We start from the raw sequence: 27,613 nt of genomic DNA on the forward strand, positions 1-27,613 counted from the left end.
ACTGCGTGGCGATTCGTTCACAACCCTATATAGCCGTTTTACAGTAATGCTAATATGAATAAATGTAGGCTCAGACTACCAACTGCCACGACGGAGTTGGCCAACTCGACCGTTGCGTTGTATTTTGCCCAACTCGCCACTAACGACTAGTGCGCTCAGACTAACAACTAATCGTCAGCAATCCACCACGATCGTGATGTCATTTGTATGACGTTGCATGCACATGTGATCAATGTAGATGAAACGGATGAGAATGGATATTATGTATGGTCTAGCCGCAGTCGCCATTGTCATATCGCAGAAAACGGAGACTGAGGAGGAATGGTCCTGCATTTGAAATGAAATTTTACAAAGAGTTGGATCATACACAATAAAACAGATTGAACAGTAGGTACGGGTCGTTCCAAAATGTTGCGCAATCTCCCAATTGCTGCATGCTTTTGGTTTCTTTTAGAATAGTTCTTTGAAAATGTGTTGTATAACACAGGGTAGGAACGCCACATTTCCACCATTTCCTCTTCTTTTAAGTTGTCCGCCATGTTTACTTTTTGTGGATGTTGTCACATGGCCAACATGCTGCGCTGTGGTTGGTTGGTTGATTGCCGACGTCCCAGTTGAGTTGGGAATACGCTCAGACTGCCAATTGGCCGTCGGGTTGAGTTGTAGTTAGCGCTCAGACTACCAACTAAAGTTGGGCCCGATTCATTTTTGGAATCGGATAAAACTGCGTCGTAGGAGTTGTACATGTATACAACTAGAATCGAGTTGTAAGAGCGCTCAGACTTGCAACTGAAAAGTCGTAGAAGTCTTTAGCTCTGTGAGTTGGCCAACTCCGTCGTGGCAGTTGGTAGTCTGAGCCCGGCATTAGGCCTAATCCAGGTTCGTGTACTTTTTGTTTAATTCGGGCAAAAACCAGCCTGTCTTCCCCACCGTACAAAAATGGGAGCCCGTATGGCTATGAATTCATCAAGATAAATGTAGGATTTTTTGTAGTTTTTTGGTGGAAATATCGGTTTGTTTGTTTTAAAATAATTTTGATGTAATAATAATGAATGACGGGCCGAAACATTTATCTTGATGAACAAAACTAAAATTTATTCGGATCTATCGCACTCGATTGGTAACGGAGAATCCGTAATCGGCCGATGATTTCCGAATGATCGGAGGCACTGTAGTTTCGTTCAGCCAAAGAGGCTTGTTTGAATAAGCGTTTGGCCCGAACGAGACTACAGTCCTTGGCGACATGAAAACAATATGGCCACACATGTTTCTTGTGTTTATTCCACTAATTCTTTGAAAAAAGTTCTTTGGACTTAATATCTGAAAAAACAAAACAGGTATCCATATTATAAAATATAGGACTGAACTACTTTCTATCTGATTAGTTTTACGTTAGAGACTTAAGTGTGTTCTGAACAAGTCCAGATAAAAATTTTTTTTTTTTTTTTTTTCCATACACTGATACAGGTGATGCACAGGCACTTGACACATATTAGTGTCAGTAAATTTGATATATTTCCGCAATATTTTTCTCATATTCTCTTCATACATGACAAAATTATTGCCACTTAACGTGTATTTACATACAACCGTGTCCTGTGTATCGGCGCGTCCGGTGATTCGGCGCACTTGGTATTTTGCTCAGTATGCTTAGCAAGTTGTCATGTTGTCGGTGTTTTTAACGAATTAAAAGTTCAATTTCTTTTTCAATGGTTAATAAAGTATCAACATATTTATTGTTAAGGGTGCAATTAATTTTTTTTTTTTTTAGAATTATCAACAATTATATCATAATTTCAAAATAAATCATTCACCTGTTTTCGTGTATATAAACACGAAGTAGGTCAGCTTATTGATATTAAGAATGTTAAAACCAGTCTGAAAACACCTTTCTCGCATTTTTTTAATTATAGTAAACAGTATAAATGTAATTATTTTTGTTCGATTATTTTTATTTAAACTGAAACGGAAAACACAGACAAATGCAAACAAAATGAAACTTTTACACCTTAATTGACAGTCATTCCAGTTCACAATTGTCACATTGTTATAAAAATTAAAGGTGAAATAAAATCAACGTGTGCACAATCTACGCGAGAAAAATAAAATCCATGTAGGCATCTTAGTCATGCATGACATTGAACATGACTGTACACATCTGTAATACTGTGCCACTCAAGAAAACGATTCCGAAACTGATCATGAGATGGGTCATGTGTGATCGTTCATTTTCATAGTAATATTTTTAACAAGACAAAACAAAAAAGTACTAAAATAATTTTGGGACAATAGTGTAGCGTTTATGGGCTAAAAGTGAGGTCATGGGTGGTCTATAAATAGCGGGGTCAACGATTCACATCTACTGCGCCGAATCACCGGACATGGAAATCGTTTTGGATATAAGGGGGCCTATATTTGTGTACCATTTTAAAAGTTTATTTACTACAGACATAAAACAATTTGTAGTGTATTTCAAATTATGCACTGTTTCATTGGTGAGAGACACATTTTATTAAGTATTTCACAGTGTTCACATAGAAAATGGTCCTTGAATGCTTAGGTGTGCCGATACACCGGACAGCACTGTATACCAAAAATTTTGATCCCTACTTGACAGAATTATTGTATAAATCAATGTAATATATTTGAAGAAGAGTATACCAAAATGAAATGTGTTTAATTTGATTTATCTAAATTTCCACAATAATTGAATTTACTGTCTTAATACATGACAACTTTATTGTCATTTAACAAGTAATTACATGTACCAAAAATTTCGATTCCTACTATATAAAAGTCATCTGCCATTGAAACCCATGTTAAGTTGCCCAAATTCAAATGAAGATTTGAATTTAGAACGGGTTCTCATTGGCACTAACAGCATACACCATTGCGAACATACATTATATAAGCATTTATTTTCACTCCAAAATTGAAAACATTTCCGTCACAGGTTTTTGCTATATGACCGCATCTGGCTGTAATACCGGTCCGAACAGGTGGTTCATTAACCGATTCACTCCGGCTGTCTCTTGCGCTTTACACCCACGTCCTAAAAGGTCAATGCACAATATTACAAAATAACATGGGCAAAATACAGCCAGAAGGCTTACCATTAAACATACATATTGTTTTAATTCTTCACCATTTCCTGGAAGTGAATATGTGAACCATAACATGTGTCACAATTAGGAACTATATAGTGGACCGTGATGAATGAACTCTCACCTGGAAGTCAACTGTGTAGTGAGACCATATTAAGAGTATTAATATTCAACTGTACATGAGTTGCTAAAGTCTGTTAACAGCCACATTGTTAACAGCTACTATAAATTACTCACCTACCATTAATTACTGTTAAATTTCCCCCATATTTTGTCCCTACAGAAATCATGAAAAAACATTACAATGAAGAATGATACATATTCAACATATGTTGTCAACATCCCAAACTGCGTTATGCTTCCAACTCCGTTCAGTTTGTTTTCTTGTGTACGGTTTGCACAATCAACATCAGATTTGTTGTCATATGCTTGTCGTTCATTTGTGAGGTTTTTCTTCACACTTCAAGAATATTTTCATTAACAATAAAGTTCAGAAAAGTAATTAAGTATCTATATCTATATCATTCTATTAAAATATTTTTTATAAACAATTTCACTTTGGTTTGGTGTAAGAAGCAAAGTAAAAGTATTTTGAAAATAACAAAAAAATACAATTTGTGTGAGCAATATACAAATTAATCGGCTTGGAAATAAATAACTTGTAGTAAATTACATAGTATAAAGTTTACTGCATGTGCATAAAAAAAATGACATGCATCAGCAGTAAATATTGTTAACTATTTAACCCGTCTCGAAGAGTATTCCATAAAAAAGTAAAATGGAAGTCAGCGAAACTTACATGTTTTTTATCCTAGGAGATCTTAGTGAAGTCGATATAGATGACATGTTTATTATCTAGTATGTGGAATTTGTGACATTGTAATGTTTTTTTCGTGATTTCTGTCAAGGCAAAATGTAGGGAAAATCTTTCGGTAATTAAAGATAGGAGAATAATTTATCATAGGCTAGTTGTTAACAATGTGGTTCAAACTTTACTTCTCGAAAACCATCCTAATTGAAAACCACCCTATTTTAAAATGGGACATTTAAAAACAAAATGGCACATTGTAGGCAGTTGCCATAGCGACACATTTTTTAAGGAGCACTTTTAAGCAAATAGTAAAATATATGTGGTACGAGGTCCAATTTTCATCTGGGTTCACTTTTCATCTAAATATAACGATAACTCTCCGAAATATGTGTACCGCATGATCTCCGACTGTCAAAATAAAGTAACAAAACATTGCATCTTTTCTTCAAATTAAAGTGTTATACAATAAATAGAATTTGCTACTCAGTTGATATTTTTCGTATTAAAACAACACTTGCAGTAATGAATCCTCTATAAAATAGGCAAATAGGGTTTACTTTAAGCTGGCTACTAAAAATTAATAGCAATTTGGCAATTGATAAGAAAATCTGTAGCAAAATTCAAATAACATAAATTTAGCTATACAGTGATGTCATTAAAAATAAAAATAGCAGGTGAAAATCAAATTATAGGTGGCCATTAATCAACAAAAAGTCGACAAGCATTGTTTATTGGAAGTTCAATACCCAGCGACAATTGATTTCGACACACAGATTTCAAATTAGCTTTTTGGCAAATTGGTAATAATATATTCACCAAATTAAACTTTAAATTACATTTGGCAAATGAGAGCTTAAACCCTTGAAAACTTAGTATTTTGTGTTAACTTGATATTATAACTTAAGTAACTGAAAATATCCTGTTGATTTATCTATGCGTCAACCAAAGATAATATTTTACTTCATTGTCTAGTAACCATGGCTCGTAATTTCCCATGGCGACGTCACTTGAGCGACGCAGTGTGCTGGCACCAAGCAGAAGCCATGAATGCAACCATCTTTATTCTGAGGGAGATGGGGCCCACTGGTTTCTTACTGAAGGAAGATGGTGAAAACAGACATTTTAAGGCTAGTAGACATATAATACAAGAAGGGCAATCTTGGAATATTTTAATTTTGTTTTGTGTAATGATACCACTAGAACATTGATTTATTAATCATCAGCTATTGGAGAGAGAGAGAGAGAGAGAGAGAGAGAGAGAGAGAGAGAGAGAGAGAGAGAGAGAGAGAGAGAGAGAGGAAAATGTGCATGCATGCATACCGGGTATATTGTATAAGCCACTGTTTTATACTTGACACTGACCTTTGTATTTATGATTAATAATACATAATGCAGTCCATGTACAGAAGAACATATTAGTTTATACTGGCAAGTACTTTATATGCAGGTGGTCATTAAAGGAGATTTCAGTGTTTATGTGGTGCTCACTGTTTTTTAAATGTCACTGTAACTGAGTTTTGAATGTTTGTTTAGGTGTACCTGGGTGACCCACATCGCTGTACATGCTCGGTCTTTAAGAAGGAGAAAGATCTTTGCAAACATATCTCATGGTTGCTCCTAAAGAAGTTCAGAGTTCCAAAAGATAATCCAAGTTGGTTATAATTCAGTTTATTACTAAATGTTTAATGTTAGATTTCATCATTAGTAACTTGATCCTTATCTGAACAACTTAGAAAAAATGTGTGATTAAATATTTGTATGGCCTAGCTGTAAGATGCATTTTATTCATATTTTGTTTATTAAAGGAAGGGTCAACTCAAATATGAGCCTGGTGTGTTGGAAAGATGTATACCTGGACCACCAACACATACTGACACTTAAAAAAATTAAATATGCGTCATTTTAAATAAACACGTCAGTAAAAAATGTGATTATTCCTGCTAACTGGGGGAAGCCATTTTCTTTTGTTTTCTATGCGTCCGGAATTCTAGCTTGGGGCGAAGTGACGTCAGCTCCTACCAACTCCAGTATGCACAGTGTAAACAAAGACAGTCATTTACGACAAAGCACTTCACTTTTATCAACCTGACTTGTAAAACGACACAAATGACTTGATAATATAATAAACTATTTAACTAAATATATTTCAATTTGCATTAATAGAATGAAATGGGGTTATAGTATTTTTCTCTCTTAAATTTAAAAAAAAAAAAAGAAGCATATTATTAGGCCTATTGGTAGGGTACGTTGGAGTAAAAACGACCACTCACGATACCTAAGTGATAATTTTCTGTTCTTTGGGATTACATAATTGGTTAGTTTTGTGATTTTAGATGGGAAAGTCTACTTAATCAAGGGTTTTACAGAATTATTTACAGTAATAAAGCAGAACCTTGGATGTTCCATTATCATTTTAGGGAAGGCTGCGCGGTTACACCACAATATCCTGTGATCTTAATAAAACAGGCACATATTTTTTGTGTGTCTAGACACCTTTACTGGTTATCGTCCAAAAGATACCTCTGCCACTCAGGAACCACAGGTACACGTCACGGAAAGAAAAGACCAATTAACTATGAAAACACTCTGATTATCATTTCAGTACGTGGGTTAATGTATGAACAAAACATAATACAGTTATTTCGACAATGAAGGTTTATTTTGTATTGAAAAATAATATATACTTATTGCTGGTTTAGTGGGATGGATATTATTACAGAACATTGCGATGCATCCGCAAAAATCGGGCAAACATGTTTTTATTGCACCCCTACCCAAAACCAATGCACGTTTGAACAACACCGCTTGTGGTCGCAGCTCTGTGCAATCAACCATAGCTAATCCAGTATAAGCCAGTTGTCGGCTTACTACTTAGGATGACATAATATGCCTAAGATGTGTTCAGTGATTCTTTGCGCCATTGTAAAGATGGAACAATACATGAAATAGACATGTTTTTTCATTGTAAATGACTGCCGGTGCCGGAACTCAAATATTCCGCTAAAATGATAAAGATTAAAACTGAAACATATTGGTTCCCAGTAAAAGTGTGCCGGTTCCTGAATATTCAGTTGTAATGGATACCATAATAATGAGAGTTCACTGTGTGTGTGTGTATATATATATATATATATAGCATGCATGTCGCTGTATATTGTATATAATAACATATTTTGTTCTATATAATATTACATATTTTATTCGCCTAAGAAATCATGTGCTTCACACTACAATCATGCCATAACATGTATTCTTGAAAGTATGACATACAGCTGTGATATAGAACTTTCTGTTTGGGATGCAGAGCAATATCAGATTGATCCCTCCAGTAAACCCACAGAGGTTTACCTCTTACAACAATATCAGATTGATCCCTCCAGTAAACCCACAGAGGTTTACCTCTTACAACGATGTCCGATTGGTCCCTCCAGTAAACCCACAGAGGTTTACCTCTTACAACAATATCAGATTGGTCTCTCCAGTAAACCCACAGAGGATTACCTCTTACAACAATATCAGATTGTCCCTCCAGTAAACCCACAGAGGTTTACCTCTTACAACAATATCAGATTGATCCCTCCAGTAAACCCACAGAGGTTTACCTCTTACAACGATGTCCGATTGGTCCCTCCAGTAAACCCACAGAGGTTTACCTCTTACAACAATATCAGATTGGTCACTCCAGTAAACCCACAGAGGATTACCTCTTACAACAATATCAGATTGTCCCTCCAGTAAACCCACAGAGGTTTACCTCTTACAACAATATCAGATTGGTCCCTCCAGTAAACCCACAGAGGATTACCTCTTACAACAATATCAGATTGTCCCTCCAGTAAACCCACAGAGGTTTACCTCTTACAACAATATCAGATTGATCCATCCAGTAAACCCACAGAGGTTTACCTCTTACAACAATATCAGATTGGTCCCTCCAGTAAACCCACAGAGGTTTACCTCTTACAACAATATCAGATTGGTCTCTCCAGTAAACCCACAGAGGTTTACCTCTTACAACGATGACCGATTGATCCCTCCAGTAAACCCACAGAGGTTTACCTCTTACAACAATGTCAGATTGATCCCTCCAGTAAACCCACAGAGGTTTACCTCATACAACAATCTCAGATTGATCCCTCCAGTAAACCCACAGAGGTTTACCTCTTACAACAATGTCAGATTGATCCCTCCAGTAAACCCACAGAGGTTTACCTCATACAACAATCTCAGATTGATCCCTCCAGTAAACCCACAGAGGTTTACCTCTTACAACAATATCAGATTGATCCCTCCAGTAAACCCACAGAGGTTTACCTCATACAACAATGTCGGATTGATCCCACCAGTAAACCCACAGAGGTTTACCTCATACAACAATGTCAGATTGATCCCACCAGTAAACCCAGAGATTTACCTCATACAACAATCTCAGATTGATCCCTCCAGTAAACCCAGAGATTTACCTCATACAACAATCTCAGACTGATCCCTCCAGTAAACCCACAGAGGTTTACCTCATACAACAATCTCAGATTGATCCCTCCAGTAAACCTACACAGGTTTACCTCATACAACAATCTCAGATTGATCCCTCCAGTAAACCCACAGAGGTTTATCTCTTACAACCAATGCTCCAACCAGTGCTCCACAACTTGCATATCAAAGACTTGTTACTTGCTGTCATATGACTCATATCTGTTGGAATGTTTGTATAAAAACATCTTGCTGCTGCTAAAAAAAAGTACCCTGTGTGGTGCCAGTGGGTTTTTTTAACCATTCATATGAACGTTTGACATGTCATATTATTTTTAGTAATGCATGTTTTTTTTTTTAACTTTGCTGGATTTGTTTGTTTTTTCAGTAACATGGCAGTTAGGTCTTGTTGAAAGAGAAATTAATGAGGTGCTGCATGGACAAATGGGGCAGCAGCAGAGACGGAAGAAACCTGTGTCGAAAAAGGTGTTAAGTGCCGCAGACGGGCGTGAGGTCATGCAGCAGCGAGACATTGCCCAGGATGATGTCTGTCCTATCTGCCAGGAAGAGCTGTTGTCAAAACATCTTCCAGTTACTTACTGCAAGTCAGTGCAATTGCATTTGTTCTGCTAGTCAGGGAGTTAAAGGCATACCGTCACAAATTTAAGGACCTCATTTCTCTAAAAATGGATAATAAATAAAAATTACATTAATTGTTGGAAACTAAATCTAGCTTTCACATCACCTTAGGTCTCACTACACGGATCACTTCCGGGTGAGAGTTCATTGATCACGGTCCACTATAGTTCCTAATTGTGACACATGTTATGGTTCACATATTCACTTCCAGGAAATGGTGAAGAATTAAAACAATATGTATGTTTAATGGTAAGCCTTCTGGCTGTATTTTGCCCATGTTATTTTGTAATATTGTGCATCGACATTTTGGGACATGGGTATATAGTGCAAGTGACAGCCAGAGTGAATCGGTTAATGAACCACCTGTTCGGACCGGTACTACAGCCAGATGCAGTCATATTGCAAAAAACTGAGACTCAAACTGTTCTCAATTTTGGAGTGAAAATAAATGCTAATATAATGTATGTTCGCAATGGTGTATGTTGTTAGTGCCAACGAGAACTCATTCTATTGGCAATCTTCGTTTGAAGTTGGGCAATTTAACATGGGTTTCAATGGCAGATGACATCTGTGTAGTGAGACCGTAACTGAACCATGATGGAGTGAAATCCATGTCAATGCTCTCGGCAATTTTAGTTTTGTGGTGGTTATGAAGATGGTTGAATAAAGTACATTTATTGACAAATAAAATTATTTTGTTCAGGTAATATTTTGTTAAGCCATTAAATTGGTCAGTAGTCTGTGACAATATTCCTTTAATCCTAAATAGTTACATGTAGTAGGAATCATTTGATAATTTGAGTACCAAATTCATGGGTTGCCTTATGCATGTAAAAGAAGAACATTAAAGAATTAGGTTATTAAATGTTTTCTTGAAATTGAACATTCATTCCATCATGATTTTTGTGAATATTACGATTCAAACACATTGCTGTGGACACACACATCAGTGACTCATCTGTATTGTCAGTGGGTTAATGGTTATTTGTTAGTAAGAGAGAAGTCTATGTAGTGGCCTTACACCTTCCAACAGAGTCATTATTAAACCTCAATCTGGGTTGGAGCTGGTACTGGGATGTGAACCCCATACCTATCATTACACCAATGTTCTAGCTTAGCAATAAATAGAAGGGTGCTGTGCCCTACCCTTATTTTGTGCCACCCGCAGCATTTGTAGCCGCCCTGCCCTAATTCATTGCCAAACAAAAAATAATAAAATTAAAATCTTGCTTTCCTTTCAAAGCATGTACAGTGTTGACATGGGTCTGAATTATCATCTGCAACTTAAAACTGTATTTAAGTAAAACTCATTAGCTAATTAGGGTAGTTGGACACACACTGTATATAATGTCTTGCTAAAGTTATTTCTTAAAACAAGGTCGAATGAATGCTGAAATGTGAAAAATATATTAATTTAATCATCACTATTTTATACACAAATTTTGTGTAGAATATGCAAACTGTTTTGAGGTAAAATTATTTCAGTTAACAAAGTTTAAAAAAAAACCAAAACCTGTGCTTTCCATAACCATGCCGACTATTTACAGTACACTCCATACACTCGGTCACAGTTTGTGATAAAATATTTTATTACATCTATTGCTCAGCTTGGCCCATCCATATATCTACACAAAAACATTACCATTTTGAATGACTATACAGTGTTAAAACAGTTGCTTTAGAACTGATTGAGAAATATTTAAATAATAGATATGTGATGCGCTGTGAGAGAGTCTTTCTACAAACTACATTTTTATTTCATATTCCACAGGTTCAGCTGTGGTAACAGTATTCACATCCGGTGTATGAAGATTTGGGCCGAACATCAGCAGGGTCTTGGAAAGGAGGAAATCAAATGTCCAATATGTCGCGAGGACTTCGGGCCTCTAAATCTACTCAAGATGGAGTTCAGAAATGCCACGGGTGAGAAGCAGTCCCCGGCAGTCAGGATGGACCGACATCTCGGAACTTGTTGTCGCAGCTGTCACATAGCGCCCATTGAAGGGAAGTGCTACAGGTTTGGTTCAAACTATATTTATTAGAGCTGGGCAGTATTGAAATTTCAGGTTCGGTATCAGTATTTTTGGGGGGATTTACCTCGGTATCAGTACAGTATTCGGTATTGAAACAATACTGACACCGATATCGAGCGATATTTTCAGTATTCTCAGCTTTAAATGCCCAACTTAAGTCTCATCCGCTAATTTGAATTAAATAAAATTAAATTCCATACACAAGGCCCTCATCTCTCTCTTCTTTTTAGCTATTTTGCGTTCATCAGATATATTGTTAGTGCTTTATTAAATGGCAGATAACATTTTTCTATATCGAAATTTCTATATTTTGAAATTTGCTTGGTATGGTAAATCAGTATTGATATGATACCAATACCAAAGGGTATATATGGTATACTGCCCAACTCCGATATTTATTTGTCAAAACATAATGAGATTGGTCAACAGGCTTAGCCTACATTAAGACCTCTCCCTACATTTTACAAGCTGATATATATTAAGATACAACAGACCTACATAGACTTGAACATATGAGGAAGAAAACGACAAGGGTGGAGATAGTGAGGGTGGGTAGGGGGAGTAGAAAACTGCAGAACTTTTACATTGGATTGGGTGATGTCTAACATATATACATCAGTAATCAGTTAATTAAATCAAAATGAGATTGTTTTTATATGTGTTTGAATTTGGTTAAACTCAAATTTGTTATGAGGACAAGTTGACAATGGGATCGTTTTTATGTATGTGGCCTGCGTTTTAGGGGATAATTATGTTGTATTTGACCATTTGACCATATTCGTTTTACCATCTCCACTCCACTGCATCATTAAAATTCTATTTGCAACTGTAAAACCGACATTAACGTTCACAAATGGTCAAATACAACATAGTTATCCCCTACTTAAAAGCTAGTTGCTGGCAATACTCAAGACATATAGTAAACAGTAGCACTAGTCACAGGCAATTAGCATCAAAATGCTTTATAGGGTGTATACTACCAAATCAAATCCCATCATAGATGACAATAGTAACATATGTGGCTAAAACTCTTACCTGCAGCGTATCAGTCGACATAAATGCCACAGATATAAATACTACCACCCCTCACCCTTAAAGTGAATCATAAATAATTGGGGTTGAAGCTGCTCATTTCAGTTATAACAGGTAGCGTCTATGACTACCCTAGTTCTGCACAAAAAGTTTTTACTCTTCTTTTTTTTACAGGTACCCCATACATGTTTCAAGCACAAGGCTGCTTGACACAGTAGTACTAGATGAAATAAAATTGCATAAATTTTTTGCCCAGGTGAAACTAATTTTTTTTACCACCAACACACTCACATTTATAACCAATCACAGGACTTGTGTTGTTAACTTTTCTATCAAAAGTTGGTGCACCTCGAACTTTGACCCAGCCGGAAGTTATTTGGTTTAGTACTATAAGCATGAGTCTTTGTGTAGTCAGCTATTGTTTTGAAGAATTTGTTTTGGATTTAATATCTGTACTACATTTATTGGTAGTCTACCATGCCTTTTAAATATGAATCGAATTCATGCCTGTACTTCAGTTTAATATATTAATAAAGCACATACATTTAAACTTGTCTTTTCAGATGCTCTCATTGCATGGATTATTATTTGTGTCAGCTCTGCTTCAACACACCAATGCACACAAACCATGCTTTTGAATTTCGGCATGTGAGTAATTCTTAATCATTACACAACATAAAACAACTTGCTATTGTTAGTTTTGAAATATTACATCTTACATTTTTAGAGAATAGTAATTACTGGTCACATACAAAATTCTACTGCTAACATACTTATACTAAAAATAATGAAACAGTATTGGTGCATTAGAAAGAAAATTAACAGTTAATGGTTTGTATGATGACGCCTAATACATTGTTTAGTCACTGGTTTTGGGGTGTTATGCATGTAGTGATTATGATGTGTGGTTTAGAGTGTTGAATAATAAATGCACTGGTATCCTTGTTGTTTATGTAACAGTAAGATTTTGTGTGTGTTTGTATATTTGTGTTCAGAAACGCAACCAGCGCTGGCGGTCGGTAGAGAGAACATTTGGGGTGGCTCTCCCTCAAGCTGTCACTCAAGACTTGATGAACCGAGACATTTCTTCCACAGACTATGACCTTCTACTGCAGCTTGACAGGTTGGTCTCACAAATTACTTAGAATTTCCTCAGTATATCCATTACAAATATATTCCGACCAGTGCTATAACCAGTGTATCACAAGCTGTGTACATTATGTCCTGTATGTTAGAAAGAGCATGTGAAAGACATTTTACAGCTTATATAGATAGACTGACTTGTCTGCCATCAACAGTTTGTTGTCTCATTGTTTAAAGGATAGATTAAAGGAAAGATGTGTAATACATGACAACTGATAAGGTGCTGGATATAGTGAAAAGATCATTTCTTTTTCTTTAGTTTTTAGACTTAATTTAATTTGTTTAATGTTGTCTGGATTGTTTATTGATCACAGATATTTACAAAATGTATACAGAAACAGAATTAAGGAGGTTAATCTCTCTTTTGCACACATGCACACACACGCGTGCACGCACACACACACACATGCATACACACACACACACACACACAAGTGTTAAAGATTTTATAATTGAAACAGAAAGAAGAAAGGGCACATATTTCAGTTATGTAGGTTGGTGTAGACATTCCTACTGAGCCATTCTGGAGGAGCCTTTAACTAATAGTGCGAAGATGATTTTTAAGTGTTAATCTTAAATAATAATATATCTTTTTGCCTTTTCAGTGAGACAGCCCAGCAACCAAGCCAAATATCAGAGTCACTAATTGATTCTCTTCCGGTTGAAATGGTGCGAAATACAGGTTCTATCTTGGCACCAGGTGTTCAGTGCCGAGTCTGTTTGCGAGGCTATGAACCAGGGCAGATAATCAAGAAACTGCCTTGTAATCACAAGGTAACAGGCCGGGTGTTAAAAGACATCTCATAAATATAGTAATAATGTAATTAGTTAATATTGAGGCATCCAAATAGCATCTGGGACAGGATGTTTCTCAGTGGCAGTGGGCGTGCCTGAAGTGCAGTAGGTCGGCGGATTGATTGCTCTTGATTGACTTTTTAGGGATGGGGGGGGGGGGGGGGGTGTTCTATCCTGGCCAATAGGCCAAAACAGGTATTTCAAAAGCTGTTGTATATATTTTCCTGTCTATGGGATTAACAAAATTAAATATGCGGAGGTATTGCTAAAGAAAGTTCCTTCCTGTCATTTCTAAATAACATCTTTATTTCATTGGATAATGAATAATGGCAAACAGTTGTTTAACGTAACACATTTATTTTAATAACATATAAATATTTCTTGCAATCATTCAGTTTTCTGTTGAAAAGTACTTTGACCAGCTTTGCGGAAGGTTTTCACCTTATTAACCAGCATCATGACATGACAGTAGGACATTTGATTGCAGAATAATTACTATGGTGGTGATTATCAAGTAGGTTATCAGTGAGAAGTTTTCATTTAGAATTGGAGAAGAGTATGTTGTAACAGCTGATCTTTTAATTCTGGGGTTGGAGAAAGCAGCTGTTATCTCAAATCAGTGGCCACCCTCAACAACTAAGTCTAAGGGCCTGCTTATTCTCTTTATATAGTCCTGTTTGTATTGAAGAAGGAATCTGCCAATATGGTGATGTGGATTGTATGTATGACACTGTTTTGTTTACAGTTTCACAAAGATTGTATTAAAAACTGGCTCCTGCACTCCCACCCAACTTGTCCCATTGATGGCTTGGTTGTGGACATTCAACCTAACAGGTAAGACTAATTACTGTAAATCATTGAATAGAAGCTTGCCTCCATTAGAGACCTGGGCCTGTGCTTATAAAACTTAAAGTCTAGACTTTAATAAAGTCCAGACTTTAACGTAATGCTATTTGAATGGCGTTGCCATGATGTTAAAGTCTGGACTTTATTAAAGTCTAGACTTTACGGTTTATAAGCACAGGGCCAGGTCTCAGACTGTTGTGAAACAAATAGAGGCGTGCCTTGAATAGAAGCCTGCCTCGATTAGAGACCGGGTCTCAGACTGTTGTGAAACAAATAGAGGCGTGCCTTGAATAGAAGCCTGCCTCGATTAGAGACCGGGTCTCAGACTGTTGTGAAACAAATAGAGGCGTGCCTTGAATAGAAGCCTGCCTCGATTAGAGACCGGGTCTCAGACTGTTGTGAAACAAATAGAGGCGTGCCTTGAATAGAAGCCTGCCTCGATTAGAGACCGGGTCTCAGACTGTTGTGAAACAAATAGAGGCGTGCCTTGAATAGAAGCCTGCCTCGATTAGAGACCGGGTCTCAGACCGTTGTGAAACAAATAGAGGCGTGCCTTGAATAGAAGCCTGCCTCGATTAGAGACCGGGTCTCAGACCGTTGTGAAACAAATAGAGGCCTGCCATGAATAGAAGTCTGCCTCGATTAGAGACCGGGTCTCAGACCGTTGTGAAACAAATAGAGACCTGACTTGAATAGAAGCTTGCCTTGCTTAGAGACCGGGTATGAGACCATTGTGAAACAAATAGAGACCTGCCATGAATAGAAGTCTGCCTCGATTAGAGACCGGGTCTCAGACCGTTGTGAAACAAATAGAGGCCTGCCTTGAATAGAAGCCTGCATTGATTAGAGACCGGGTCTGAGAGTTAGGAAACAAATAGAAACCTGCCTCGATTAGAGACCGGGTCTGAGAGTGCTGCGAAACAAATAGAGGCCTGCCTCACATAAAAGCCTGTTTCTGCTGTTGTTGCTTTATCAGGTTAACGACCACATTATAACCGTCACTTTCTTTACATGACTTCAAAAGCTCGGCCTATGATCATAATGACGAGAACATTTCTCAGTTAGATAAGAGTTTCTACATGTACAAACATGTTTGGAAGCCTACATTAGAAGATGTCTTTACAACAACGCTATGTTAGGAAAGTCTGCATAAAAACAATAAGCCCACCTTGAATAGAGGCCGGGTCTCAGAGCATTGCAAAAAATACACAAGTCTAGACTTCTATTCAAGGATTTATGGTATGCTATTTTTAATTATTTTAAAACTGTTAAAACAAAAAAATAATAACTCAGTAAAATTACATCTTTTTCACTGTTTTATCTTATTCCATATCATTAGTTCATCAAAACCACACTTTTAACTTGTATTCACATTGAAGGATTTACAACAACAACAAAAATTGATAGGGTGGGATGATCATATGTAATGATATGTGCTATCCTGCCTATGGTAAAATGCATATAAAAGATCCCTTGCTGTTTTTTGGATGGAGTAATTATGTTTCCTCTCTCATTCTAAATAAGATATGCTGAAGTGTCTTTAAACAAATATTCTTTGTCAAAAGAGTGTTTCAACTTACTGTCACTGTATTTATTTGACAGAATTCAATACATGTTGTTAACACTATCAAGAATCTTCATAGATCCCAGCCACGAACAACTTCTGAACCACAGTCCACTTCTGAAGTGGAGAGTACTGTGTCACAGGATCAGACCATGCTAGTAATCCCGGGTGTCGGGGTTCGCATAGACACACGACCACAAGTCACAGTGTTCGAAGCCAGACGACCATCACTCCATCGACGTCTACCAAGAAACGCTCCACCTGTTCACAGACCTCCCTCCAGTATGGAAATAGCAGGAGTGCCATTAGGTGATAACCTCGGGTATGTCTCTTCATAGTGGTCTACCATTACTTTGCATTAGGTGATAATCTCGGGTACGTCTCTTCATAGTGGTCTACCATTACCTTGCATTAGGTGATAACCTCGGGTACGTCTTATAGCGGTTTACCATTACCTTGCATTAGGTGATAACCTCGGGTACGTCTCTTATAGTGGTTTACCATTACCTTGCATTAGGTGATAACCTCGGGTACGTCTCTTCATAGCAGTTCACCATTACCTTGCATTAGGTGATAACCTCGGGTACATCTCTCATAGTGGTTTACCATTACCTTGCATTAGGTGATAACCTCGGGTACGTCTCTCATAGTGGTTTACCATTACCTTGCATTAGGTGATAACCTCGGGTACGTCTCTTATAGTGGTCTACCATTACCTTGCATTAGGTGATAACCTCGGGTACGTCTCTTATAGCGGTTTACCATTACCTTGCATTAGGTGATAACCTCGGGTACGTCTCTTATAGTGGTTTACCATTACCTTGCATTAGGTGATAACCTTGGGTATGTCTCGTGATAGGAGTTCACCATTACCTTGCATTAGGTGATAACCTCGGGTACATCTCTCATAGTGGTTTACCATTACCTTGCATTAGGTGATAACCTCGGGTACTTCTCTTATAGTGGTTCACCATTACCTTGCATTAGGTGATAACCTTGGGTACGTCTCTTATAGTAGTTTACCATTACCTTGCATTAGGTAATAACCTCGGGTACGTCTCTTATAGCGGTTTACCATTACCTTGCATTAGGTGATAACCTCGGGTACGTCTCTTATAGTGGTTTACCATTACCTTGCATTAGGTGATAACCTTGGGTATGTCTCGTGATAGGAGTTCACCATTACCTTGCATTAGGTGATAACCTCGGATACGTCTCTTATAGTGGTTTACCATTACCTTGCATTAGGTGATAACCTCGGGTACATCTCTTCATAGCAGTTCACCATTACCTTGCATTAGGTGATAACCTCGGGTACATCTCTCATAGTGGTTTACCATTACCTTGCATTAGGTGATAACCTCGGGTACGTCTCTTATAGCGGTTCACCATTACCTTGCATTAGGTGATAACCTCGGGTATGTCTCTTATAGTGGTTTACCATTACCTTGCATTAGGTGATAACCTCGGGTACATCTCTTCATAGCAGTTCACCATTACCTTGCATTAGGTGATAACCTCGGGTACATCTCTTCATAGCGGTTCACCATTACCTTGCATTAGGTGATAACCTCGGGTACATCTCTCATAGTGGTCTACCATTACCTTGCATTAGGTGATAACCTCGGGTACGTCTCTTATAGTGGTCTACCATTACCTGGCATTAGGTGATAACCTCGGGTACATCTCTTATAGTGGTCTACCATTACCTTGCATTAGGTGATAACCTCGGGTACATCTCTCATAGTGGTTTACCATTACCTTGCATTAGGTGATAATCGAAGGTCGCCCAACAGACTATCTTAACTAAATTCTTAGTCGCCATTAGCCAATAAAGGTCCCACAAACAACCGGGCGACTGCTAATTTTCAACCCTTGGCTCATAGGTATTGAGTTCATATTGTGGTGAGGTTTTTTTTGTAGTTTTTATTATTTTTATTTTTTTATTGTCCCCAGACCATTTGACAGTGCCAGGGTTGGGGAGCCCTGATACACCGCCTTACAATTTATCTTAAAATTAATATTCATACATGTGTAAACATACATACATATATACAAACATAGACACATACATACGCATACACACACATACGTACGCACTCACATTACATTCTATTCTGATATATGCAGGTACAAATCAAAATAAAATAGTACTTCCTTTTATGCACGCCTTATGGTCCAGGACTTTTAAAAAAGAAAAAGGAAAAAGGGTAACAACGAGAGAAGAAGAAGAAGAAAATATTGTGGTGAGTTTTATTGGCTCAACAGGAATGTGTAAGTGTACTAGCCAAGATAACTAAGGTCTGTGTCAAGGACAGCATGCTCAAAACTTAATTGGGTATAAGCATGGAAATGTAACTAAAATAAAATAAAATTATTTAATCAGTTGGTCTTGTTGTTGAATATGTATGTTTTCATACAACTTTTGTTCTAAAGGGTATATAAGAATCTTCTTTCAAAGGGTCAGAATGAAAAGTGATTATTTGTATTTTAGGATGATGTTGGATACCACATCTGAGCGCTCAGTGTCGTCCAACCGCTCGTTGCCTGGATCTCACCTTCTGCGTAAGGCTGACCACCAGCGAGACTGGGTCGGACAGCAGCTGGCCATTTTGGAACGCAGCGAGGTCGGGCGGAGAGTCACAAACAGTGAGTCGACACCTGCTGAAGGTGAAGGTTATCAGGCCGGAGACATGGCAAGTGAAGGAACACTCTCTGATGTGATTGGTTTACTGAGGACACCTGGTGGCAGTGCACCGCCCAGGATGGAAAACAAACCTCCAATTCCCAGCAGAGTAGCCAATCGTAAGTAGATACTGTGGGGAGAGGGCTCATCATACTTAACGTAGCCATTGACATAGATAGTAAATTAATCTGCCCATGTGTAATACATTGTGATAATAAAACCTGTACAAAAGTTCTAAATACAAAGCATTATAGGGTGTATATATACTACCAAATCCAATCCAATATACGGCAATACTGACATATGTGGCTAAAACTCCTACCAGCAGCATATCATTTGACATAAACACCACGGATATAAATACTACCACCACCTACCCTTAAAGTGAATCTGAAAAAACAAGGGTAAAGCTGCTCATTTCTGAGATAACAGGTAGCATCTATAACTACCCTAGTTCTGCACACAATTTGAGTACTTTTTTTTGCAAGTATCCCATATATGTTTCAAGGACACGGCTACTTGACACAGTAGTACCAGATGAAATAAAATTGCATACATTTTTTGCTCAGATGAAACGTTTTTGGTTTTTTTTACAACCAACACACTCACATTTATCACCAATCACAGGACTTGTGGTGTTCACTTCTCGATCAAAAGTTGGGTGCACCTCGAACTTTGACCCAGCCGGAAGTTACTTGGTTTAGTACTACCTATACTGATAACATACATTTTTCAAAAAGTGTCCAGCTATGTTTTTATGACAACCAGGATCTGGTGTATTCTGAAATAAACTGACAAACTCACTGAAACTGTTGTTTCTACAGTGCAATCTAATGTAATGTACACCTCATAAGGCATATATATTGCATACAGTTTTGTACAAATGCAATATGTCATATTAAACAACAAAATGTTTTAAAATAAAACTCCTGAAGATATTTACTGTCAGTTGGGTGTGTGTACTCAGGTATATATGTAGAGACAACAAGATAGTCAGAGTACCTCTACTCCTTTAAAGAATTCCATTAAAACACATGCACTTGACTAAACCCTAGATTATGAAGACCTTAACAGGCACATCAAAGAAATATCAGTAAACAAAATACACTGTCTGAGGAAGGAAACACCAACATGACTGTACCTGTATGAAGTAATGACTTAACGTTCTAAACATTAGTGCTGGGAGGAAATCCTGTATGCTGGGTTGTGAGTGTCTTCAAGTTACCAGGTGTGGGAATTTCAAATCCATCGGCCATTGCTGATTTTCATAATGAACCACCAAAACCATTGGCAGCCACCAATATTCCTGACTATATTTTATTTATAGCCTACTGTAGTTGGAGGTTTTATATTTGTGATATCTGGAATTATCATCCAGCTTTCATCTATTTATTTTTGATTAATTACTGAAAAAAACTATCTTTAAATGACATAATTACCCGAACATCTGTTTTCTTGTATTATTTTCTAATCCAGATGAATACAATATGTATATTGGATGTATTCCTACAATCTGTAATCCAGCATTTTATTTAACTAGTAACATTGGGTAATACAGCTTTAATAATAATAAAATAAATTATCAACTTACCCCAAGGCAGATAACCAAATCTGAAAAAATTGACTCTGAATCTAGTACAAACTTAAAATGCTCTTCACGAAAGCAAACTAAGTGATTATTTAAAAAAAAACTTGATTTGGAGATCTAAAGATATATGTTTAATAAGCTTATTGTTATGTATAAATAAGAACAGAAGGCACAATAGTGACAACAAATTTAGTTATGTGTTTGGTATAGTTTTTCTTCAAATTTACTTAAAATGTTGAATAAAACTACAAATTTGTCTAAAATATAACTTAGCATCCGATAAATATGTCAAAATGACAATAAAAATCAAGTTCTTTACAAATTTGAGTTTTCAGAATTTCATACATGAAAAATTAACTACATGTATGTTAATGGAAACTAAAGACATTAACCCACTATTGGAACATGTTATTTTTATATAAAATCTTAGTTCAGGTTGCCTATATATAATACCATATTTACGAGCAGTTGTATATAGCAAGTCAAATACCATGTAATAAGAAATTATTGAAATATTTACAGTACATGTATGAATTACAGGTATATAGGCCAAAACCAACTTTTCCTCAGTTCTAATTTTGATTCAAACTCCATTCAGAGCCCATGTACAGTGATTATTGTCATGGTCAAGGTCATTGTGAACTTGCATGGTCGAGTGATGGCTAATTAATCAACCAGTATAGTTTAATTAAATAAAATGAAAAAATCATAATATTTTTTATTATGCACTGAATATGTGCTATAGGGTGTATACTACCAAATCAAATCCCATAGACGACAATAGTAACATATGTGGCTAAAACTCCTACCTGCAGCATATCAATCAACATTAATGCCACGGATATAAATACTACCACCCCTCACCCTTAAAGCTGCACACCCTAGTTCCATCCAGCGAAAATAAATTATAATTTGGTTAATCTACAAACCTGTAACACACTTAGATCACGTTTTTATCAAATGGAGTGAAAAAGCAGGTTTTATATCGATAAATACCATGGGAATCCCCATGTCCCAATTGCTTGAAATAATTTTGAAAGTTAGTATTCTGATGTCACCGGTAGAAGCACAACAATGCCTACGTCACGACAAATTTCACAGACTTGGGGTGCGTTCGTTTCACCTCTCCTGGACATGTTCCAACTGTTCTGTCCTGGTTGTATCCCCTCTCCAGATATCGTAAGACTTAGCAAAATTATTGGTTTTAAGGGTTTGTAACGTTTTGTATTGAGACACTTACTTGTCTGAACTTTATTGTTACTGAAAATGTTCACGAACTGTGAAGAAAAATCTCACAAATGAACAACAACAAATCGGATGTTGATTGCGCGAACCGTGCACGAGAAAACAAACCGAACCAAAATGATAACGGTCACGTGATATACCAACGTCTGTGACATTGAAAATAGATTGGACCTCGCTTGCTTAACGGTTTTTTCTCGACAACACGTTTTGTGAAAACATGCAAAAAATGCATTTCGTAGTTTTACAAACATCAGGATTACCAAAAAGCACTTCAGGTGAATGGAAATGTGTATTCTAAATAATAAAATGTAAGTAAAGTGCAATTTTATTTGTGAAAAATGGGGTTTAATAGCGAAAAACAACACCGTAATGGTTAACAAATAAACGTAACTAGGGTGTGTCCCTTTAAAGTGAATCAGAAAAAATTGGGGGTCAAGCTATGACTACCCTAGTTCCGCACACAATTTGAGTACTTTTTTTTACAAGTACCCCATACATGTTTCAAGCACAAGGCTACTTGACACAGTAGTACTAGATGAAATAAAATTGCATACATGTTTTGCCCAGATGAAACTTTTTTTTTACAACCAAAACACTCTCATTTATCACCAATCACAGGACTTGTAGTGTTCACTTCTCTATCAGAAGTTGGGTGCATCTCGAACTTGGACCCAGCCGGAAGTTATTTGGTTTAGTACTGTATGTTACACACTGAATAAGTAGTTTAAAATACGTTGAGGTGTCATTAAATAAATAAACTCATTCCAAAATCTTGTGCTATGATTAGTACTTTTTTCCTTTTTTTTTAAATATGGAGGAAATTGTGCCATAATCTGAAGTGATATGAAAAAGCCAATACTGAACTTATAGCCACTGTAACAAACTAACATGTCTTTGACCAAAGTTATTAAAATAATATATTTTCATGTTCTTACTTAGTATTATTCCGTATACTCAGTGCCTTTGTGTTCATCCCAGTTTTGGTAATATAGCTCAATACTGATTTTTGCTTACAATAATTGAGAATATGCCCAGTTTTGTACTTTCATTTGTCAAACAACATTTGAAATAACATATGTATTGATCAATATAGGTAGTTATTTTGAGAGTGAGAGGTTAAATAGGCCATTCCCATTGAATAGAAAGCAGGGATCATTTACAGACACTTGTATAGGACAGCTTATACCAGGGCTGATGTTCTACTCCATTAGACTTTACCTTTGCTTGATGTGCTCTCTTACCAAATTCTCGTTGTTTGAAAAGAGAAATAACTATGCACAATTAATACATTTTTCTAAAAGCTATTATTTTAGCATATGATAAATGTCTTCAAGATTCAACACAGGACATTGCAATGCTTTATTTCATTTCTATGATGTCTAGCCATGTCACTACATACAAATGTGTAATGTGATTTTTAACATAACTCAACTACAGAATTAAACCAGTATTTGTATAGTTATTACAACATAACAGCATCAACAGATATTTGTATAGTTATTACAACATAACAGCATCAACAGATATTTGTATAGTTATTACAACATAACAGCATCAACAGATATTTGTATAGTTATTACAATATAACAGCATCAACAGATATTTGTATAGTTATTACAACATAACAGCATCAACAGATATTTGTATAGTTATTACAACATAACAGCATCAACAGATATTTGTATAGTTATTACAATATAACAGCAGCATCGACAGATATTTGTATAGTTATTACAATATAACAGCATCGACAGATATTTGTATAGTTATTACAACATAACAGCATCAACAGATATTTGTATAGTTATTACAACAAAACAGCATCACCAGATATTTGTATAGTTATTACAATATAACAGCATCAACAGATATTTGTATAGTTATTACAATATAACAGCATCAACAGATATTTGTATAGTTATTACAACATAACAGCATCAACAGATATTTGTATAGTTATTACAACATAACAGCATCAACAGATATTTGTATAGTTATTACAATATAACAGCAGCATCGACAGATATTTGTATAGTTATTACAATATAACAGCATCGACAGATATTTGTATAGTTATTACAACATAACAGCATCACCAGATATTTGTATAGTTATTACAATATAACAGCATCAACAGATATTTGTATAGTTATTACAATATAACAGCATCACCAGATATTTGTATAGTTATTACAATATACCGGGTAACAGCATCACCAGATATTTTTATAGTTATTACAATATAACAGCATCACCAGATATTTGTATAGTTATTACAACAAAACAGCATCACCAGATATTTGTATAGTTATTACAGTATAACAGCATCACCAGATATTTGTATAGTTATTACAGTATAACAGCATCACCAGATATTTGTATAGTTATTACAATATAACAGCATCAACAGATATTTGTATAGTTATTACAACATAACAGCATCAACAGATATTTGTATAGTTATTACAACAAAACAGCATCACCAGATATTTGTATAGTTATTACAACAAAACAGCATCACCAGATATTTGTATAGTTATTACAGTATAACAGCATCACCAGATATTTGTATAGTTATTACAGTATAACAGCATCACCAGATATTTGTATAGTTATTACAATATAACAGCATCAACAGATATTTGTATAGTTATTACAACATAACAGCATCAACAGATATTTGTATAGTTATTACAGTATAACAGCATCACCAGATATTTGTATAGTTATTACAGTATAACAGCATCAACAGATATTTGTATAGTTATTACAACATAACAGCATCAACAGATATTTGTATAGTTATTACAATATAACAGCATCAACAGATATTTGTATAGTTATTACAACAAAACAGCATCAACAGATATTTGTATAGTTATTACAACAAAACAGCATCAACAGATATTTGTATAGTTATTACAACAAAACAGCATCACCAGATATTTGTATAGTTATTACAACATAACAGCATCACCAGATATTTGTATAGTTATTACAACAAAACAGCATCACCAGATATTTGTATACTTATTACAACATAACAGCATCACCAGATATTTGTTTAGCTATTACAGTGAAACCCCTCAACACCGGACCCCCTCTAAACCGGAATCCCCTCAAAACCGGACGTTTTCCGCGGTCCCGTGATTTACACATCTTTTAACACTATATTTTACCCCTCTAAACCGGAAACCCCTCTAAACTGAACACCGGACAAACAATTCGGTCCCAATGTGTCAACTTAGTGTAAATCCTACCCCTGAAAACCGGACGATCAAACCGATACCAATCAATATGGCGCCCACCTTTCTGTGAACACCGATGGCTAGTGCAATATGCGCATGCTCGAGATCGCTGTTATCAGTGTAATCACCGCTGCATACAGTACAGGTACCGCTCAGCTGGTAAGATTAGCAACTTGACAATAAACAATTAAAAGGACTGATCGCAAGCTTTGGTATGGAGTTAACTACTGTAAACACATTGATTGTGTTGTAATTATGGTTAACATTAGCGGAGTTCGGGTTTGGGTTAGATGTCTTTATTAAGTTACGAGTGTGTTTTAAGGTCTTAAATGTGATCCTTCACAAACATGTCTCATGATTTGCTTCAAAGATTGACACAAATAACAGGGAATTTAATTTGCTGCCTTCCTATTGTGTGAATTAGCTGGGGGGGTTTTTAAACGTTTGTTTAGCGAAATAAAGAGTAAGCAAAAGCATATGTTTCTCCGTTGTTTTTATTTTTCTAAATGCTCATAAATGCACCATTTTTCAACATATTCTGGTTGTTCTTGTTTTAAAACACTTTAACACTTTCCCTATTTTATGGAGAACGGAAGGTATTTCCGTTCAGGCAGACCCCTGAAAACCGGACACCTCTAAAAACCGGACATTTTACTTGGTCCCATGGATGTCCGGTATTGAGGGGTTTCACTGTATAACATAACAGTAAAATGAAATATGTTCAGCTGTTTTACATACTTGTTTACATATTGTTTTGTTTTTTGTGTCTGTTTAGTTATTTTTGTCATACTTTTAGAAAATACTGCTATTCAACGTACTGTAAGTCACAATCCAAGAGGCATAAATGTGTCTAGTCAGAAACACACTCACGAGCAAGCCGATAGAAGTAATATTCTTCAGGGTTTACAGGTTAGTAAACATTTACTAGTTAAGTTAATTTAACAGTACCAGTGTTCACTGAGGTTTTATGATATGTTGTTATTGGTTTTTGTTATGTGATTATTGTTCTTTTTAATTTTAGTTTTCATCTAGAAGAAATAAAGAGTATTCCGGGGATATTTTTCTGTTGATTAATTCCAGTAGTTATAGGCAGAATAATGTTGCCAAGTGAAGGCAAATTGTAATAAAATTTCTTTTTTTCTTTTATAGGAAACAATGGAGTTAAGACATGAAACGGGTTTTTTTTAAATAGAACAGAGCCCGTAGTTAACTGAAGCTTTAGAGTCAGAATGTGAGAATTCTTTGCTCAAGACTCAGATTTCAGTCTTTGGACTCCAAATGCATGAAGTTTGCATGACATTATCAGTCTTGACTCAAAAGTTGAGCCCCAGTCCTAAAATAGTTTATGGTATTTTGTATGTCAGCTGTCATTGCTTGGAAAATCTAATAAATGTTCTTTACTTACAGACATTTCAGGATCTCTATTTAGGCAACAGTCCTCAGATTAATCCACCAGAACAGGAAATATCAGTTCCGATATCAAGAGGTCGACTGCGACCAAATGTGTTTATGGGACAACGGAAAAAGAAGCCTGCTGTTTTACCTTCTCACCGGACCATGGACATGGCGTTGGAAGGAAACCAGATAGCAAGTCTTACACTGAGAGATATTCTCCGACAGTGAAAATCACGGTCAAGATGTTTTACCACCAAATCGGGAGGTAGTGAATCTCAAGATTCATCATCTGTGCCTGCAGCTACTACGATAGCAGATTCATGTTTCAAATTTAGGCTAAGGCTAAAAAGGACTTTACGTGCACATTCAGAGCAAGCTGTTGTAGTGCACACCTATACTGGGCACAGGGACTGGCCTTAGCCGGATCTCTCTGTCCATAATTTAGGGCTGTTCCAAAAGTATTTATAGACCAGTGACCCATAAAATAAACCAAGTAAAGAAAAACAATGCCGCAGACTCTTTAATAATTAAGGTGCCTGTCACCTCTCTAGAGCAGGGCAGTATGGAAATTTGACGTTCGGTATCGATATAGGTATTTTGGGGGTGATTTACCTCGGTATCAGTACTGAATGTGACCTAGATTGTAAACAAGATCTCTAAGAAATTAAAGAATGGCGCCTCATATAGGAAGAAAACCTAAGTTGCTTTTCTATTATAAAACGTTAAGTATTAAATACTCAAGATGGCAGTATTAAAAACATTGTTCTACTCAGTTGGTAGTCTGATGGAATCCAGCATGATAAATATACACAACTTCACATACGTTGTTTTCACTTCCTATTTATTGCATAAGTTTATTTTGCACAAGAATATATACACTGTACGAGTGGTATGTTCCTTCGTAAATAAACGAGTGCAATAACTAGCAAGTGAAAACAACATATGTGAAGTGCTCTATTTATTACATACCTTCTAAGTCCTTCTTTTATGTTTTACAAAAACAGTTTTTAA

General features: G+C 36.2%; 1 protein-coding gene across 1 annotated transcript; it reads left to right on the top strand.

The window, feature by feature from the left end:
• Nucleotides 1–1,221: 1,221 nt before the first annotated feature.
• On the top strand, nt 1,222–27,613 carry LOC121382378 (E3 ubiquitin-protein ligase Zswim2-like). Its single transcript, XM_041511966.1, has 13 exons — nt 1,222–1,337; nt 4,888–5,042; nt 5,449–5,566; nt 8,777–8,993; nt 10,799–11,044; nt 12,656–12,740; nt 13,088–13,215; nt 13,841–14,009; nt 14,776–14,864; nt 16,520–16,762; nt 18,935–19,245; nt 26,004–26,116; nt 26,615–27,613. The coding sequence occupies exons 2-13, from the start codon at nt 4,893–4,895 to the stop codon at nt 26,828–26,830; spliced, it is 2,085 nt and encodes a 694-aa protein (XP_041367900.1). The 5' UTR covers nt 1,222–1,337; nt 4,888–4,892; the 3' UTR covers nt 26,831–27,613.

The sequence above is a fragment of the Gigantopelta aegis genome, chromosome 9 (assembly GCF_016097555.1).
Source record: "Gigantopelta aegis isolate Gae_Host chromosome 9, Gae_host_genome, whole genome shotgun sequence".
Taxonomy (NCBI): Eukaryota; Metazoa; Mollusca; class Gastropoda; order Neomphalida; family Peltospiridae; genus Gigantopelta; species Gigantopelta aegis.